The 18,538-nt window shown below is 36.9% G+C and overlaps 1 protein-coding gene across 2 annotated transcripts in view; it reads left to right on the forward strand.

Annotated features, from left to right (window-relative positions):
• exoc4 (exocyst complex component 4) overlaps nucleotides 1-18,538 on the forward strand; it is a 217,901-nt gene that overhangs the window by 28,400 nt on the left and 170,963 nt on the right. For both annotated transcript variants that reach the window (XM_088923436.1, XM_088923437.1), the window contains exon 7: nucleotides 4,816-4,993. In XM_088923436.1, coding sequence (XP_088779562.1) covers nucleotides 4,816-4,993 — 178 coding nt within the window. The remainder of the gene's footprint in view (nucleotides 1-4,815; nucleotides 4,994-18,538) is intronic.

The following is an 18,538-nucleotide window of genomic DNA, read 5'->3' on the forward strand; positions in this document are numbered from 1 at the left end:
TTTATAGTTGTTGTTCCAAAAGATACACAAGTAACATTTGTCATGCATGTCATAAAACGTTTCAGTAGTTCAGGTGGGAAGCTGCGGCAGCATGCGTCGGCTTTAAAGGAACAAGTAATAGGTTTATTCCATCCTGAAAAAAAAGAAAGAAAACCATGGAGCCTTCTTCAGGTGTGTGAAACGTTTCAGGTCTAGTATATTAAAAATTAATGCAAACGTTGGGATTGGAGGTAGGGATAACGTTAGGGTTAACTTTAGGATTCAGGTTAAGAAAAGTTGTGTGTATGTTATATCTTTTAGAAGGGTCATAAAGGGATGGTCATGTTGTTTTCACACCTTATGTAACCTCTGAGAAGGAATTATGCAACTTATATAAAGCCTAATTGGTTCGAAGGAACCACTTTTTCTAATACATTTTCCAGAATATGATACAAAAAGGGTCCAGCAGCAGGATTTGAAACCTGATTTTTTAGGAGTCTCCAATTACAGTAATTACAGACAGGCCCAACCTTGCTTAGCTTCTGAGATCTGATGAGGTCTGCCTACAAGGTGGTAACTCTGCTCTCATAGCAGCTAATAAGCTACCAATAAAAGCTAATAATAATAGCCCTAGCAAATACAGGGCTCGGTCTGTGAACCCCCAGTAGAATTATGTCAATTACCATTTCATAGCAAGGAACCCTTGTTTAATCCAATGTCTTTTCTTAAATTACCAGATGGGTTTAGCAAAGGGGGGTGCAAAAGTGATGATTTTAAGTTGAATAAGTGACGGGTAAGACACGATTAACAAAGGGGTAAGGAACTAGAGTGGTGCCAAAGAAAAGAAAATAACAAACAAAACGGAGCTGGCTAGGAAAGTGAGTGAAAGCTAACCTGACTACAAAAGAAAACCCGAAACACACGGTCTTCGGCGTCTTCAACACCCTAGCTAACCTCCACTGACTACCCAAAACCATACAAGACAAACGGCACTCACCCGTACTAAACTAGTGTGACTAATACAAAATCAACTAAGTGTGTAGAATGTACCCAACAACATAAACTAACCTTATACACAAAAGTTCACACAAAAACACAAGTGAACTAGGAATACAAATAAGGGAAAACAAGAGTAATCAACAGGAACAGGGTACAAAAGAACACAAAGGTTGAACATGTAACACGTTTGGGCAAGGTAATGGCAAAACAAGGATAAACACAAACAAACTAAAGTACAAAGAAACTAACAGAAACCAACAAAACAACAAAGCCGAAGCTATACGAAAATAAATACACACAAAACAACAAACGAACAAAGCTGAAGCAAAAGCGAAACGAAGCAAAGCAAAACCAAACGGGACCGAAGACAAACGAAAGGCCCTCTCCTTCCAGAAAACCTCCATGTTATATAGTGAATAAGATGCAGTCTGATTGGCTGAGAGGCTGATTGATGATGACATCATACTGAAACAGTGGTGTGATGGTGGGCCAATTGGGGAGGGAGAACAATCAAGGTCAGCAGTGTGGAACATAACAACAAAAACACACAGACCACACACTGGGACGTAACGACAATTGTCAGAAACTTTGAGAGCTTTGTCAACGCCATTCAGGTTACTGTAAACTTATTATGCATGATCACAAGAGGGTCACAGTGATATACTCTGAAAGAGTAGTTGATGTTCATCAGCCTGGAGGGGGGTACATAACCAGTTCTAAACATTTGGGGCTTCAGCCATCTACTGTCAGACAGTCTGCAAATTGAAAATATTTAAAACTGCAGCTACTCTACTCAGTACTAGTTTTCCTGACAAGATCTCCCGAAGAGCAGCCCCAAAAAATCATCTGGGAAGTTACAAAGAATAACATCTAAGGATTTGTAGGCCTCTTTCCCTGGGAGAATTACCAGGAAAATGCACTTGGGTTAATATGCACCAGTATACTCAGCCTGAAACAGCTACGCTTAGTTGATTAACTAAGCGTATCTTCTGACCTGAAAGAGTCCATTTGAGATGCGTTTATAAATAATTGAGCTTCTCAAATTCTAAACAAACAGACAATTGATTTATGATTTGTACACACAAGAAATTGTTCTACATATCATCAGCATCTTTAAATTCAGTGACTGATAAAGGGGTGTAACAGCTAAATTAAGTTTTCCCTATATCAAATGTTGTAAAATAATATTAAACTTTACACCCACACTGATGGATGTGATGAAACCCAAATAGCTGCTTTATTTTCACAGCAGTGGGGTGAGGTGCAGCCAGTAAGCGTGCCTTTTGATTGGAAGGGAAATACACATTAATTTACTGCTACAGTATGTTCCATGAACTTTAACACAAGTAACAGACCGGCATCACATTTTCATGAAAGATATTTGCAAAAGGACCTGAACCCTGATTGTCATGACACTATCGTTCCCACAAAAATCATCTGGAGAGCTTATTTGAGAAGCAAGTGTCTATATTTTGTGTATGTGCTTTATATCTTACGTAAGAAGATACACTAAGTCACAACCCAGAGGCTTCCAATATGTAGATGGAATACTATTTTGGAATACTATTTATTTAAATTCATTTCATTTCCTGAAACGTGTGTGTGGTTGAGACAGTGTTGCATAGTGCAGTATAGATATATTATCTTGACTTGAGTTTTTACAGACCGGTTTTACCAAGATTGACAAAATAGCTACAGTAACAAAAAAAAGAAAAATGTCTTGCCTCTATGTGAGAGCTTTTCTCATGACATTAGGAGCATTTTTTCACCTCAGCTAATTTTATCATGTTATAGGTTTTTCAGTTGCAACAGGGCTCCCATTGGAATTCATTAGAAGACTGTGGTTTGAACCCAGGGTACTGCAGTGCTATTCTTTTTCTGGAGCTTTTTAATTCCAGTATGCATCATTGATGTAGTTGACAGGACAGGTATTTAACATTGTTGTTCCTGGGACTGAAGTTTGTGTTACTCCTGGTCGTACCCCCCACAGCTTGTCCATCTCACCTTGATAAAAATCACCCAAATGTCACTTTTAAGGACTTTTATTGCCAGAACTGTTGTTAAGTAATTGTATTTAATTTCTTTTTGTACATATATCCATTTTCTAGCCACTTTATCCAGTACAGACTCACAAGGGAGTCAGCGCTTACCTTGGCATACTATGGGCACAAGGCAGGATATACCCTTGCTGGGATGCCAGTCCATCACAGGGCACACGCAGGCATAAACACACAGACACAGACACACTTACACCAGGGCCAGTTTTCCCAGAAACCAATTAACCCACCAGTATACCTTTGGACTGTAGGAGGAAACCGGAGACACCTGACAAAATATCACGCAAACACGGGAAAGCCTACGAATTGCTCACAGAGGGCACCTCAGGTCTGGAATTGAACCCAGGGCCCCAGCGCTGCGAGGCAGCAATGCTAACCATTGTGCCACTGTGCCACACCCTTTTTTTTCTACAGTATATTCAAATTAATCATAATAGGTAAAGCATCTAAAAGTTTTATCTGCCAATGCAATGGCATCCCATCCAAGGGAAACGGCAGTCCTGGAATCTTAGTTCCACCTTGTGCTTTATGCCTCTGGGGATAGCCGGCAGCCTGCTTGCCAGGATAAGTGGCTTACTGTGGATGGATGGATGGAAATGTTTATCTTATGAAACAGCAGTTTCCCAAATCATCTTTAGAAGTTTTAACAGTTTGCGCACTTATTCTCGGTGAATGGCCTGTATGGCGAAATGAGAAAAGTGATTTATGTTTTGGCACTTCACGGGGTGTTTTTTTCGACTCCTACAATACATTTCCAAGCACAGCAGACTCGCATCAATCTGTGGAGAGCAGGAGTAGGTGACCCTGACTCTGGAGGGCCATGGTTTTTAGAAAAATCTTAAGACGGTGTCATTTATCCAATTGACTAACTAATTGTTCCACTGAATAATTAAGAATTAGGGTGGTTACTTAATGCTTTACATTGTAACAGCCCTATGTCCGCATCCGGGAAAGAAATAATGGAGATACTGTTATACTGAGCTGTCTTACCTCCTTTTAAAAATCAATATGAAAATTGCTCAGGCATTGGGGAGGAGCTGTCACAGAGACATGAAAGGATCATAGCACAGTTCATTGTACAGACGAGAAAGGTTTAGGTCAACTTTCAAAAATCACATTTGTATTTCTAGAAAGCAAAAATATGAGCCCCCTTTATCATGTTTCATCAACCATATCAACCCCTCCAAGGTTTTATGTTCTAACATTTATTTTAAAAGGCTTATATGACAAACTTCTGTTTGTAGACATTTAAAATTCACATGGAAGCAAAACATTTGGAAAAAATGGAACTTGTTTTAACAGAAAACCAAGATATAAGCTCTCAGCTGATTTAGTTTTTCTTTTTTTGGGTGGATTGCTATCTTTGTATCTTAGGCTAACACAGTTTCAAAGTTAGGCTGAACTGAACTTTAGCTAAAGGTTTTACTGCAGATACTGTAAGTTGTTGGTAAAGAAAGTGACAGAAAATCCACTCTTTGTAAACACAACTCATGAGTGCAGGATAATTTATTCTAATCTCCAAATTAAAATGCAACATCGTGCATTTCTAAGCAATTTTATTTCCATTCATCAGATTTATATCTTCTTACAGAAGGAAGATATAAGACATTTTCTAATATTTTGTGTGATCTTAAACTTGAAAAGTTTGAAAAGTGCAAAAACCTCAAAGTAACATTTCAGTAGGCTGACAGTTCTTGACAGATGTTTGTGTAGTTCTTATTCTTCAGCTTTGTGCAATTGTAAGTGTGTAAGTGTATTCTCTTCTTTGGGCCGTTTGAAGGTTGCTTCTGGAGCTGCTGGAGCTGCTGTTTGACAAGTTCAATGCTGTGGCTGCTGCTCACAGCATCGTCCTGGGGCACCTGCAGCAGATCGTCAGATCCCCTAATGGTGCCCAAGAGGGACTCGTCAAGCTGTATGACATGGCCGATGTGTTTGCCAAGATACAAACGGTTCTCCAGGTGAGCAAATGTTGAGGTAATCTGTTCTTTTACAAAATACTTTGAACGGTAACCCATTATAAGCTTGTTTAACTGGGTATTTTAGAAAAGGGAAGATAATCCTTAAGTGTTACACTTGGGTGTCAGCAGCCTGTAAGACACTTGATGATGTACGTTTTTTTTTATGCGCCATGGACTTTGTAGACTCAGTGTAAGTATAAATAAGAATGAAATAGACAGTGATGCAGTGGTTTAGTTTGCAACAGTTTGACCACTGGAGTGGTTTTGGAATAGCAAAAGAAGTCCTGGTTCTGGTGAGTCGAGTTAACCCAAAATTATTTTAGTCCACATCTGATATCACCCTCTTAGGTCCTCCTAATTCACCATTCACGGCACTGTTATGATGGGCTGGGAATGGATGGGCAGACTTAATACGTTGTGCCTCCTGTTCTGTAATGGGATTTTCCCTCCAAGACAGAGCTAAATCCTGTTATGTTAGCTCCAGTAGAAGCTCATTAGGCTGAACCCTACACTACAATTTTATGACAGATAAATAGGGCTTAATTTTTCATGTTCCTCTTCTGAGGTGCAATAATACACTCAAAGAATGAGAGAAGACAACGTATTAATGCAAGAACTTAATAATGGTTGCATATCAATCTCATTCAAAGGTAAAACAGCTTACATTGATGCACACTGACAAAAGGCCTGCTAGATGTGTGGTCACCAGTCTGCTCAGTTTTTTAGCTCCTTTTAAAAATGTCAGTTTTCTTTCCATTCTATGTCCTGCCTGAAGCTCACTGTAGAAGTAACATGTTGGTGAATTGTGTATTTTACATAGTTTTCTGTGGCAGGTGCTACAAATCTTCAAATTTAGCTGCTTAAGTGTTATTTTTAATTAATCTAAATCTTAATGCTTTCTTATTTATTTTCTGTTTAATCCATCTTTGTGAAGCAGGGGGATATTGATATTTGCCAGTCTGCTTTAATGGTTTTCCTCTTGAGAAATCCCGTTCAGCTCTGCCATTACTCATTCTTGTATTAGAAATGCACATAATGTTTAGCATAAAGCACTGCAGCTTCTTGTTTCCTTCACTGTCCTTGATACGTACTTTCATTTTGTTTTCTATGGAATGAAGAGTTTCATATGTAACCATTAACTGTTTTTCAGCCTTTTTCGCTCTTATCTTCTCAAAGGCCTGCGTTTAATATGGAGAAAAGCTATCATGCAGTTAGCTCAGTAACTCATTTGTATCAATCTGCTAAAATGACAGCAGGCAGACAGCCAGGAGGCAGGCAGGCAGCAGATTCAGGAGTTTAACAGCTTTTTTTTCCCTCTTCGTGTTATCACAGCAATAGCACATTCATCCTCTTTACACTTGTTTCATTGGCCAAGAAGGCTACCCACTGTTTGGGTATAAAGAAAAGGAGAACTGTTTATCACAGTGTCTCTGACAGCTTTCTTAGACAGATCACATAAAAGACTTGGAATTTTATTATTCATTCTGCCTGTGGAAGTGTGGCATTGCTATTCCCAGGTGTAATGGGAGAAAGCCGCACAGGTCTCTAAAATAAAATCATTGTGTTTTCTAGCTAGGTTTTGGGATACCGCATACCAAATTAAATAATGAGAGAGTTACGCTGAACATTTTTACAAAATATCCTCCTGGGGAAATAACCTGGAACTCTGGCTCGTGCAGACATTTTTTTTTATTGCTTTTCACGCCATCATTGGATTCTAGTAGGCTTATTGTGCCGAGCTCCAGAAGAGAAGTCACACCCAGGTACAGTGTAATAAAGCCTGACCCCCACAGCAGGAGCCACTAGCCTGACAGACTAAAAGAACTAACTCTTTGTAGTCTGGAATACAGGAGACTGAGAAGGGACCTGCTTCAGGTATTCAGAATTCTCAGGGGCAGTGAACAGTGCAACATGGACTAGGCCTAAAAGACATCTAGGGGGAAGTACATTTATAGCTGAGGACAAATGATGCTTATTTTGAAAAAGTGTTGTGGTAGTATGGAATAAGTTAGCCAGTCACATTGTGGAAACCGATATCCCTGCTTCTTTCAAAAAACAGATGGATTAGATTTTAGGATCAAGTTGTTACTAGTATCAAGACGGGGCTCAATGGGCTGGATAGCCTCTTGTCTGCAGACTTTCTTAAGTCCTAAACAAATGTCTGTTTGTGGCTCAGTCTGGGAAAGTGCTCACCTCAGCACAGGCTGAGCTCTGTGATCATGGGTTTGTGTCTGGGGTCATGGCACTAGCCAAGCGTGACCGGGATTTCCAAAGCTCATTCGGGCAGGGTGGAATAAGGTGAACAGCAATAAATAAAAATGGAAATGGGTATTTAAAAGCAACCAACAAGGTGACAGGGAATTGTAGCCTTGGACATGCATCTTGGTAATACCAGTCCTCTTATTCCATCCTAGTGTTCCAGAGTTTCGAGCTTCTTGTAAAGCACTTTACTCAGAAATAAAAATTGTATTATAATTACCGATCACGTGATCTCATACTCAATTATTATAGAAATACCTTTTGTATTAAGAATTATTTAAATGTATAGAAATATTTTGTGATAGGCATGATTAATGGTTGCTAGTATTTTATTCTTTATTCTATCCTGCAATTACCTTTAAAACTGTAAGTAGCATTGCAAAACCATGTCTGGAGCCAGGAGAAATCATACATATTTTAGTATGACCAAACAAGCAGACCTCTACATACTTCCCGATATATACTGTATACATAATTGCGTGCTTGTTAAACAAGTTTACTTTAAAGATATTCTCAACACATTACACATGGTTTCTGTAATTCATATCCCCTGCTTATTAAACTAATAATAATAATAATAATAATAATAATAATAATAATAATAATAATAATAGTGAGTTTTCTTCTCTTATAATAACAATGCTATTTCCTTTGCAGTCAGTATACTGCTTTTTTTGTACATCTTTTTGATGCTGCAGAGTAAAAATGAAGGCTCATCAAACTCAGCCTGATTATTAAATTATCTGTTTTGACTTTGTTTCTAAAGACTATGCACAAGAATTATTTTAAGTAAATTGGTTTGGTTGTAATATGAACTGAAAACAGGCAACCCTAATTATAATTTCTTGACAAAAGTTCACATGCTTTGATTACATACTTGATTCATAGCTGCTCAATCTAGTATTAGCTTTGCTTGGTGCAGCCATTTAACTAATACCTTTTTGATGAATGTCAGAATTTAACTGTCCTCCAGTGGGCTGGATGAAATAAAATAATTTGCAGTAATCTCGTCTGCATGACCAACACATTTGTACGGGGTTTCAGCTTTGATAATTCAAATAGAAAGGTATATTTTCTGATGGTTCAATGTGATTTCCCCATCTCTGTTTCACATATAAGTATCAGTTTAGAAGTGGTGAGAGGGCAGTGATGTTAATCCTCTGTTTTCTTATTATTCTTTTTGTTAAAAACAAATAATGCTCATACTGTATATTGTGGAACACTATTTACATCTGGTTCTGGGAGATGGACTCTTGCCAGCATCCTCGATTCTGCAGTCGGTCACTTTTCATGGAAAATCTTCCCTTCTTCCTCTTTGAAGCCCAGATTCAGAGTTGGTAGACTTTTTCTACCAGCAGGATTAAGTCCGTAAGAGGTTGAGGATGGGTGTTAGGGTTAGGGATTTTTAGCGAGGAGTGTCTGGTGAGAGGGGATCCTTATCTCTGTAGATTAATTAAAATATGAAAACAGTGTGGGATTGCAAAGTTGGAGGCTTCCATCAAAGCCAGCACAGTAGTTTTCTGGCATTTTCTGTGGAAAAGGTGGCAGCCCTCAAGCAAACCCAGCCATTCATCTGTCTCTTCAACTGGCGATTTTTTTGGTTTTGCCAGGTGTGGCTTATGTATTTTTTGTAGTAGTTGGCAACAAAATCTTTGTTTTTCATGTGGCCCGTCTAAGCGATTTGACTCCTATAACATACTCGATGTCAGCCAATATCCAAAGGTACTACCTTGACTACTTCAAAGCAAATACAATATCATTTTAAAGAAAAGCTTCTTTTCTGTTTACCTTTCTTAGTTGTTTTTGAGAATGTACTGTACACAACACCCCGATGGCTCACCTGGTAAAGGTGCTTACTCTGTGATTCAGGCATCACGGGTTCGAATCTAAGTCATGTCACCAGTTGACTGTGACCAGGGTTCCCTTAGCAGCAATGAGAGGATTAAGTTTGTATTGCCAGTTAATTCTAAAACATGCCGTTATAACAGGGGTAGCACGGTGGCACACAGTTTAGAGTTATGATATGCTTTGTCGCTCCAGTTTTATCATTATCATAATGAAGAATTAAAAAATGAACAGGGTACATTCAGGGCAAAAACAATGTATCCTACTGTAATGTTCAAATTTTGAATCCATGCTTGTAACCTAAAATTGAAAAAAAAATGCAGTATAGAAGTCAAAGTTTAATGGAAGTACCACCAGGATGCCACCTTAAATGGCTCTAGTCACGGGTTTCATCAGTAAAAAGAATTGATTGTTGTCCTGTTGCTTTGTCATATTATTACAGTATCTATTATTGACCCTCTGTTGCAATCTTTTGCAACCCAATCAAGATAGAAGTCAAGCTGACATTCTAGAAGACAACAAAGCTGTACACTCTCTCTCCTGTCCAGTGTGTTAGCCAACTGCCGCTTAACATTGACAATATTACTGTTCTCCTGGTGTCTTTCGGACTGCATCAGAAAAACTGGATCTTGTGGTATCTTGTGTGACAGCCAATCTGATGTGACATTGCACTTCTAAAGAAGTGAAATTTTTATGAATAGGAAGCAGTCTTTGTAGCTTCTGATTGGATAGTTAAAACTCAAAAATATGTGTTCCAAACATTTACCATCCACTGAAGTTGCTGTGGAAGAATAATTAATTAAATGCATTGTGATAAATAAGAATGCAGGCAGCACTCCAATTGACCAGAATAGAGAACAATGCAGATACATTGAAAATTCTTCTAATAATTCTGAACTAATAATTCACATTGTGCATTCTATTTAACCACTTAATACATTGGAGTCTTCTCTATCCTAATTGTGCTTGCACATAGTAGAATTTCTAAAAATATGAAGATTGTTACCCCTAACAACGACAGGTACTTTAATGTTTTTGAAAGAAAAAAATGTGGATACATTGAACTTCTCTTTAAGAAAGCTCGAGCAATTTAACGTGGTCTTTTTGATGACCCTCTTTCAATTTGTCTTGAAATAATTAATATGCAGAGGATTTCATCACTGCCGAGTTTCATTACCTAGTAAGGTTGCTTTAATTTGCAAGAAATGCTGTCTTCACAATTTGCAAAGCATTTCGAAGGTAATAAAATGTGATGGAAAATAATCATTTGAAAAGCTTTGAGATTGACAGGGCTTACATGTCTTTTATTACAGTGAAGTGTAAAACCACCCCCGATGCAGGGGCTAATATAAATAAAGAAGATGGAGCTTTGCTTTATCATCTGATCCACATGCCCTCAGCTGTTCCTAGGTGATTTTCACACTTGCCGCTGTTGGCTGCTCCATCAGTTTAAGAATTTATCGGACAGCCTTTTCTGTCTTTTTTTTTCTCTGTTCTCCTACCGACCTAGTTAGTTAATGTTGATAACTCTATTCAGCTGGCAGGTGTTTGTGGGAGAGGGCCAGTGAGTAAGGGCTTTAGGTGAATTTGTGGCTCGTCATTGCTGGATCACGAGAAAGTAAACTCTCTTACGGAAGCTTTTCATTTAGTGCATTGTGGTTAATGCGTGGGGCACATTTTCTGAAAGTAGTCATGAAGCTAAAGAACTGTGCCTTGTCGAGTATTCCAAATGCCAACATAAGGCTCCAGCTTGGTGTGGTCAATGGGATCACGGGTTCTGGTTTAGAGTTATTAGCCATGGTTTGCAGTTTGAAAACAAAGTTAACAAAGGTGTGAGAAAGAGGTAGGTTCAGACAAGCTGACAGCCCTTGTCTGAACTACATTCCCCAGAAAGCTGTGGGTAATGACCTGCCATCCTCATTCACCGGCCCACTGGTGTAGAACGCATGTCACATAGTTATGGAGTTTTATAAAGCTTCTTGGAATTTTTTGGAACGCAAGAAATTTTACAAACAAGAGGAGGCCGTTCAGCCCATCTAGCCCGTTTGGTAGTTAATAGTTAATTGATCCAAGGATCTCATTCAGCCATTTCTTGAAACATACCAGGGTATCGACTTGTTCCACAACCACAAGCCTCTGGGTATACACGTGCCTCATACTTCGAATTAGTTTTCACTTCTGATCTTTGCTTTGTAGAAGTTCTGATGTTTGTTGATTTTCTTCTTTTCCCTGAATTGTGATTATAGGTAGCTTTGCAATGAAAAGCTGTGGGGAATGTGAATTGCAGAAGATATGCAAAAAAAATTAGCAAGCCTGTTTTAATGGTATGTCCACTAATTGTCGGTAGTTTAAATGCGCCCTTTCATTGCTGTTCATTCTCATTATGAAACCTCGTGTGCAGAGATTGGGCAAGAACTTCACTGATGTTAGACTGAGCATCTAATGTAAATTTGACGAATCTGAAAGCTAGGGCAAAAGGCTTCTCAGCTAAAGGAGCGCTAATGGTCAATACAACAGGGATAGACTTCTGTCATGAAACCTCTGTAATTGAACTTTATTTTAGAAGTCCTGAGAGATGTTACACATCATGTCAGTTTCCAGGCTAAGCATCATTTATAGTGTTGTGCCAACCAAGGTGCTAGGGGCTCTGTAATTTCCACAGCTGAGATGGTAGATAATGTAATCTCTCTTGATTAGAATGCTCATTATGTGAAATGGGTTTTGTTATTCAGTCATTCATGTTATTATTTCCTAGTTGATTGTATCTTTTGAAAGTGTTTGAGCTTGAATGACAAATCTCAGATGGCAGTACATGTTACGGTTGATAATCAAGCATATCATGTTCTTAGGGGAGCTTGTAATGAAAGTTTTTACACAGAGAAGCTGGGATCTGTGGAAATTTTGGTTCTTTCTCTTCCTTTTAGTTTATGGTTCAATTAAGTCTCAGACATACTGTACTGTCACTCATCCAGAGCATCTTTTAGAGACAAAGACTAATGTTGTTTCAAATATAAATGTTTATATACACTACAGATTGATAATTTGTAGGAAAATAAAGGCGATTTAATAACGAGAAAAAATAAAATAAAAGATTAAAAGAGTCAGCATAGAAATCCGCCTGCTCTAAGCTACTAGTGTAAACTCAGTTTGCAACTTCATTACTTTAAGTACTTGTGATATTTTAAACAAAGTGACAACACTTGTTTCTTCTAGGATTTAAGAAAAGGTTTTATAAAACTATTTACAGGCATGCTACAAGAATTATACCTATTATGTCATCATAGTACACATATTTATTTGCTGGACTGCAAAAAAAAACATTGGGACATTGTTTACTGTATTGTGTGCTTTTAAGTTCTGAAAAAAGATTGTAAAGATGCTAGCAGTGAGGACAGATAAAAAACAGAAAAAAAACATACAGCAATATATAATTTACTCTTTAAAATAACATTACTCCTGTTACTCGGGTAATGTAATGTTAGTGGGGTTTTTTTGTTTAGATGCTTTGGTGCAGCACTGTCTTTCTTAACTGAAAGAGCAAAGCTAGTGCTAAGTGTGGCAAAACCAGGGGGGTATCAGTGTAGGTGTAGTCCAGATTTTAAGATGTTAATGCCACCGAATAAAGTTTTTTGGAAAAAAATAATGCTGCTGGTAATGATATTGTATTAAATACAATTTATGTAATAAGTAAGTGTAATAAATACACTTGTGGTTGGACATTGATTAGTATGAGCAGAAAAAAATTATAAATTTTTTGGAGAAACTAGAAAATCCCTTGTCATTGTCTTTTAACCACTACAATGAAATTTAAAATAACTGTACTGATTTGAGTAAAAGCAATGTTAATAAGTGAGAATGCCTGTTTTTCCCTGTTAGCCGTTGTTAATTCAGATAATAAGGTACGTGTCTTTAGAGCATTCGTTCACATCCTTTGCTGAAGGCTGCTCAAAGAAAATTGGGAATGGAATAGGTCAGTCTCATGGAGAACACTCTTCAAGGCATCGCATCCTTCTCATTAAACTGCTGTCACATGCAAGTGGCAGGATGCTAATGATGCGATTTTTCTGCAATACATTTAAGCAGAAAGTGAGCCGTTAATGTGATGGTGATAGTGGAAAACTCTCAGTAATCTCAGTAATTTAAAGGTAATAAAAATAAATTGTTCCTTCTTTGATCTGAGGTGCTTTTCCTTTAATTTACCAACTGGTAAAGTTTCATTTGTTCCTAAAAGGAAAAAAAAGAGGATTAGTGATTACATGCTAAAAAGAAATTTAGGCAAAAGAAACAATTTTTCTTTGTTTAAAGCTTTAAAGCTGCAGAATTGTGCAATGTGTTTGAAAACTGTTTTACAGTACAGTCATTTGTAGGACCTAGAAAAGCATAGTTCACAGCCTTCTTGATAGTAAAGGAGCTGACAGACTTTATGAAAATACAATTTCATTACATTGTGTTATGGAGGTTTGGTTCTTATGTTTTTAGAAAACATTTCCATACGTATATTGACTCTTTTTATGTAAAGTTGGATATTTAGTTTACTTAGTTTATTTAAATTACACTTGTTGATGAGCACAGCTCATAGAAGACGTTGGTAAGTGGCCAAAAATATTACAGCATTGAAACAGCTTTGTTCAGCACCTGCTATTAGAATTTTAAATGGCTTGATGATGGCAATTTTCCATGACATTCACAGAATTTTGGTTCATTTTAGTGCTGCATTAGTGTCGGAGCACTGAGAACCCATGACTGTCAAGAAGTAAACACATTGCCTTCAGAACATATTCACTTTCTTTGGATTCACTGTTTCTATTTCAGATAGAAACATATTAATATGGGATTCTTTTATTATACTGATCCACACAAATTACTGGGGTCAGCAACCTACGGCATGTATGCTATTATTGGCATGCAAATAATTATTACCAAATTCCATGTGATTTGTTGTTATGGCAATAAAGTATTGGATGCGTAAGGGATTTATAGCGACACATGCGCTGAACATTTAATAAGCACCGAAAAAAATTAAGTTGACAAACTATAAAAACTATGACTTGGCTTGAGTGTTCTGTAATTCTCTACGCCATACTACCCAATGAAAGCTCTTTGTGGTACAAAATACAATTCATTTGGTTTATTTACGGAATTATTTTTGTTTTCCAAGGAAAGTTTGAAATCTGTGCCGCTGACAACATTTTTTGCATTTAAGTACAAAGCCAAGCATTTTGGCCAAAATGGCAGTTGCTAAAAAGCAAAGTTAGAAGTTCTTCATTTCAGCCCTTTTGGTCTGTTTGTGCTCTATGTTGTACCTTTAACTGAACGCTGAAAAATGGGTTGCAGAACTCTTGAGTCTAGCCAACTTCACCACTCATATGAATGATCAAATGCAGGGTGCAGATCAAAGATTGCAAGACTTACCATTTTTTCTCTGGACATTGATGTCTCAACTTTCCGCACCCAACATCTTAAAGAACTTTCAAAGCATCGCACAACCTATGTTGCTGAGTTTGGAGTGTACAGTACCTGTGAGAACTGGCAGTAGATTTTTCTGTCAGCTTTCATGATTTGTAATGTTTTGGTCAAATATTTTATTGGATTGGATAAAACCATCTTCGATATGAGTGACGTGTTTTTCAGTAAGGATCACACTACATGGTAATATGTGCATATTCATTTCCTGATTTTAGACATTGTATTTTATTAGTTTTTTTATTCATAAACGTACTGTAAGTTGGGCTAATATTGACATTACAAATTATACATGGACATTTAGGACAGAAACTACCATATAGACCCAGAAGCTGTTTGTGTAACACTGATAAAAAAGTGAGGAGGTACTGTATAGATCTAGGAAGGGGTATAAAACAGATCTAGGGTGCAGAAAGTTCCCTGGAGCACAGTCAGGTCCATCATTAAGAACTGGAAAAAAATATGGAACCACCCAAAATCTTCCTAAAGCACGCAATTCTTCCAAAATGAGCAACCGGGAAAGTTGGACTTTGGTTCTAACACAGTTATTTGCAGTTGTTCAGTATCTTTTGAAGGCTTTGTAAATTTTTAAGATCTTTGTTCTCTGCAATTCCTGTTCACTAGTATAATACACTTAACATATGGCCCTTCAGAGTCTAACTGTTTATCAGTGTTGCATGACTAAAATTATTCTTCATTGTTTATCAGATATTAAAAAAAACACATACAGATTTATAAAGAAATCCTACGAAATTGTTGTTTCTTTAGGAAAAGCCTTGGAATGTAAAAGAAATAAATTTAAATGAATCGGTTCTGCTCACAAAGCTTTACAAAACATTCCTGAAATCCTTTATTCAGATGACACACTGAATTTGTTAGGGGTAAACAAATCAGTGGTTTGTTCTTAAAATATTTTCCAGCAAAGATAATTTGCATCATGTTTCCAATGGCTAATTAATGCTGTTTATCCACAAGCATATAACTGAACAATTTACCATTTTAGACAAATAACTAATGTTATGCTCAGTTAATTAGGATCTTAATTGTGTTATTCTCTTGTCTGCTTTCCCAACTTGATCCTTGTAGCAAGTGCTAACAGAATCTTTGCTTGCATTTAAATGTCCTTTTGACTGGTAGTTTTTGAAGTAATTATTAATGGAGAATTTCAATTGAAAGTAGTTAATAGGCATTCTCACTGCTCACCTTCTTTATCACTGAGTCTTTTGTTGATTAGTATAGCTGATACTGGCAGTCTTATTTGTTCTTATCCTTGTTTGCTAGAAGATACCCCTTTTTAGAATGACTTATTAAAAAATAAACAATATTGCATGAAATTAATACAATCCAAGTATAAAATATTTACCTAAACAACAAAACAGGGAATATAATGTATGTCCTGTATGTAATAAGAGTCCTCTCCAGATCTGGTTTAGCTATTTGTAAAACTATATCTGCATGTGGAGTGCATAGTTTTCAGTTCTGAGGCACTGTAATCCCAAAGTTTTAATTAAATAGTGAAAAAGTGACCGTAGTTCTGGAAGGTATTCAGTGAGCTCTTCTGTGGAATATGCAAGAACCTATGAAAATCAATTCATAAATGGGATTTCAGTATCATTATTTAAAAAAAAAAGATTAGCAGTATATCTTGATGTGAAGGCATATAAACGGCTTTGAAAGCTAATAAAACAACTGTGACAATTTGTGATGTTAATACACTTGACAATTGATAACCAAATTTGCTGTTTGACAGAGGTTTAAAATATGTTATTTTAGCTGTGGATTTTTTTAAAGCAGTCAAATCAGTTTTTAATTCTTATTGTCAAACTTTTTGGTTACCTATATGATTTAATTCTACTACTTAATAATAGAGGCTGCTGATAATATAGCTTCTGCATAATGCTAGACCTCATAAGGACAAATAGGAATCTGAATCTCTGGGAAGTTATATTGTTCATTTCTCCCAAGCGTGATTTAGATATGAGTCTTTTATGAGGAATTTTATCTAAATCCTTCTGAAATTCTAAATATAGCACATTTTACACTGTGTAATGTGTGTCCGTTACTGAGGTTGCTTGTTCAAAGAACTCTTAAGAGACCTCCCAAAATTACCCCATTTCTTGGTATCACTTCAGCTTTTTCATTCATTGTAAGTGCCTAAAATAATTAAATACACTTTCTATTTCACATCAGGGTAAAACTGAAGACAGATGGTATGTATGGAGTTTGGATGGGAATTCTATGTTTGTTTAAAGATTTGTCAAATGTTTCATATAGATTGGAAAAGAGGGATTCCATTTTTAATTTGAAAAAATCTAGCCAAATGTTGCTATAAGCTCCTGGCACATCTCTTAATAAATCATAGATTCCCTGGAGATTAATAAAGACAATGAATATATATTTGTGGTTTCCCGATGGCTTGTCATCCATGTGAAAACTAACTCAGGAATTCACTGACGAGAATCCATAGACAGTGATCTGTTTTCATTTAACATGATATGCAGTTTTTTTTATTTGAACAATTTAATCAGTTTGTCATTTTCAGCAGTGTCATATTAATAACATTTTTGTATATATTGAAGGAAATGCACTGATAGTGAAAAAGCAATAATATACTTCTCTGTTTTTGCAATCTTGGTGGCTTAAGGAAATATGGAGTTGTTATTGTTTTGCTTTCTTCTTGGAAATCTGCTGTCATTTGAGTTGACGTGAGGGTACTCTCTCATGTTTCTTTCATTCTGTTACTTAATATTTATTTCAGATGACTTTAATCTGTCATATTGCAGTTTTATTTTAAAAGGAGAAAGCTCAATTTAAATTCCTCATTTATATTAGTTGAAGATAATCAACTTGTTCTACACAAATGGTGTGTTTCGAAAGAATACCAATTTCTCATTGGTATGTTAAAATATACTGATTTCTTTTTCAGTACTTTCTGTATTTCTTCAAAAAGGACTAAAAGAGTAATTCTAAGCATTTTTTTGCTGGAGCTATTCTGTAGTTGTCAGCAGACATATCACCCTGCAGTTCACAACTGACAACCCACTGAAGCTAAGCAGGTGTGACCCTGGCCAGTATGTGGATGAGAGACCTCCTGGGAAAAACTAAGGTTGCTGCTGGAGGAGGTGTTAGTGGGGCCAGTAGGGGGCGCTCACCCTGCAGTCTGTGGGGTCCTAATGCCCCAGTATGGTGACAGGGCCAGTATACTGTAAAAAAAAGCTCTATCTTTTGGATAAGACGTTAAACTGAGGTCCTGATTCTCGATGGTCATTAAAAATCCCAGGGCATTTCTCTAAAGGAGTAGGGGTGTTACCCCAGTGTTCTTGCTAAATTTCTCTTTTGGCCTTTCTCAATCTTGGCCTCCTAATAATCCCCATCTCTGAATGGGCTTCATCACTCTGTTCACCTCCCCACTGAGAGCTGATGTGTGATGTGAACATACTGTGCACATTATGGCTGTCGTCACATCATCCAGGTGGGGCTGCACATTGGTGATGGTGGAGGGGAGACCCCATTACCTGTAAAGTCCTTTTGAGTTAACTGTACAGAAAAGCGCTATATATGTGTTAGTAATTATTATTATAGTACAGTAGATCGATTATACAGTGTCTAAGGGATAAAGGGTAGCCAGATTTAAAAAAATGCTGAATAATTACGTCAAAGTTTTTTTCACAGTTTTATATCATAGTATTTTTGGGTGTTGTGTTCTGTAAATCTTCGGTTTAGTGGGCTTCACTTTAATTCACTTGGATTTAACTGACAAAATCTGCTAAAGATTGAATTTGGTCTATAAAATATTGGACTTTCCCCTCAATAATGGACAATGTTAATTAACGTGGTAGCTAGTCCAGGCAATAGGCTCGGTTTGTTTTTAAAAATAGCGATAAATAGAAGAAATAAAAGTGTAATGAGTTACAATGTATATATATAGTATATATTCAAGGAAATGCATATATTGAAGGAAATGCACTGATAGTAAAA

The sequence above is a fragment of the Atractosteus spatula genome, chromosome 8 (assembly GCF_055471065.1).
Source record: "Atractosteus spatula isolate fAtrSpa1 chromosome 8, fAtrSpa1.hap1, whole genome shotgun sequence".
In the NCBI taxonomy this organism is placed as follows: Eukaryota; Metazoa; Chordata; class Actinopteri; order Semionotiformes; family Lepisosteidae; genus Atractosteus; species Atractosteus spatula.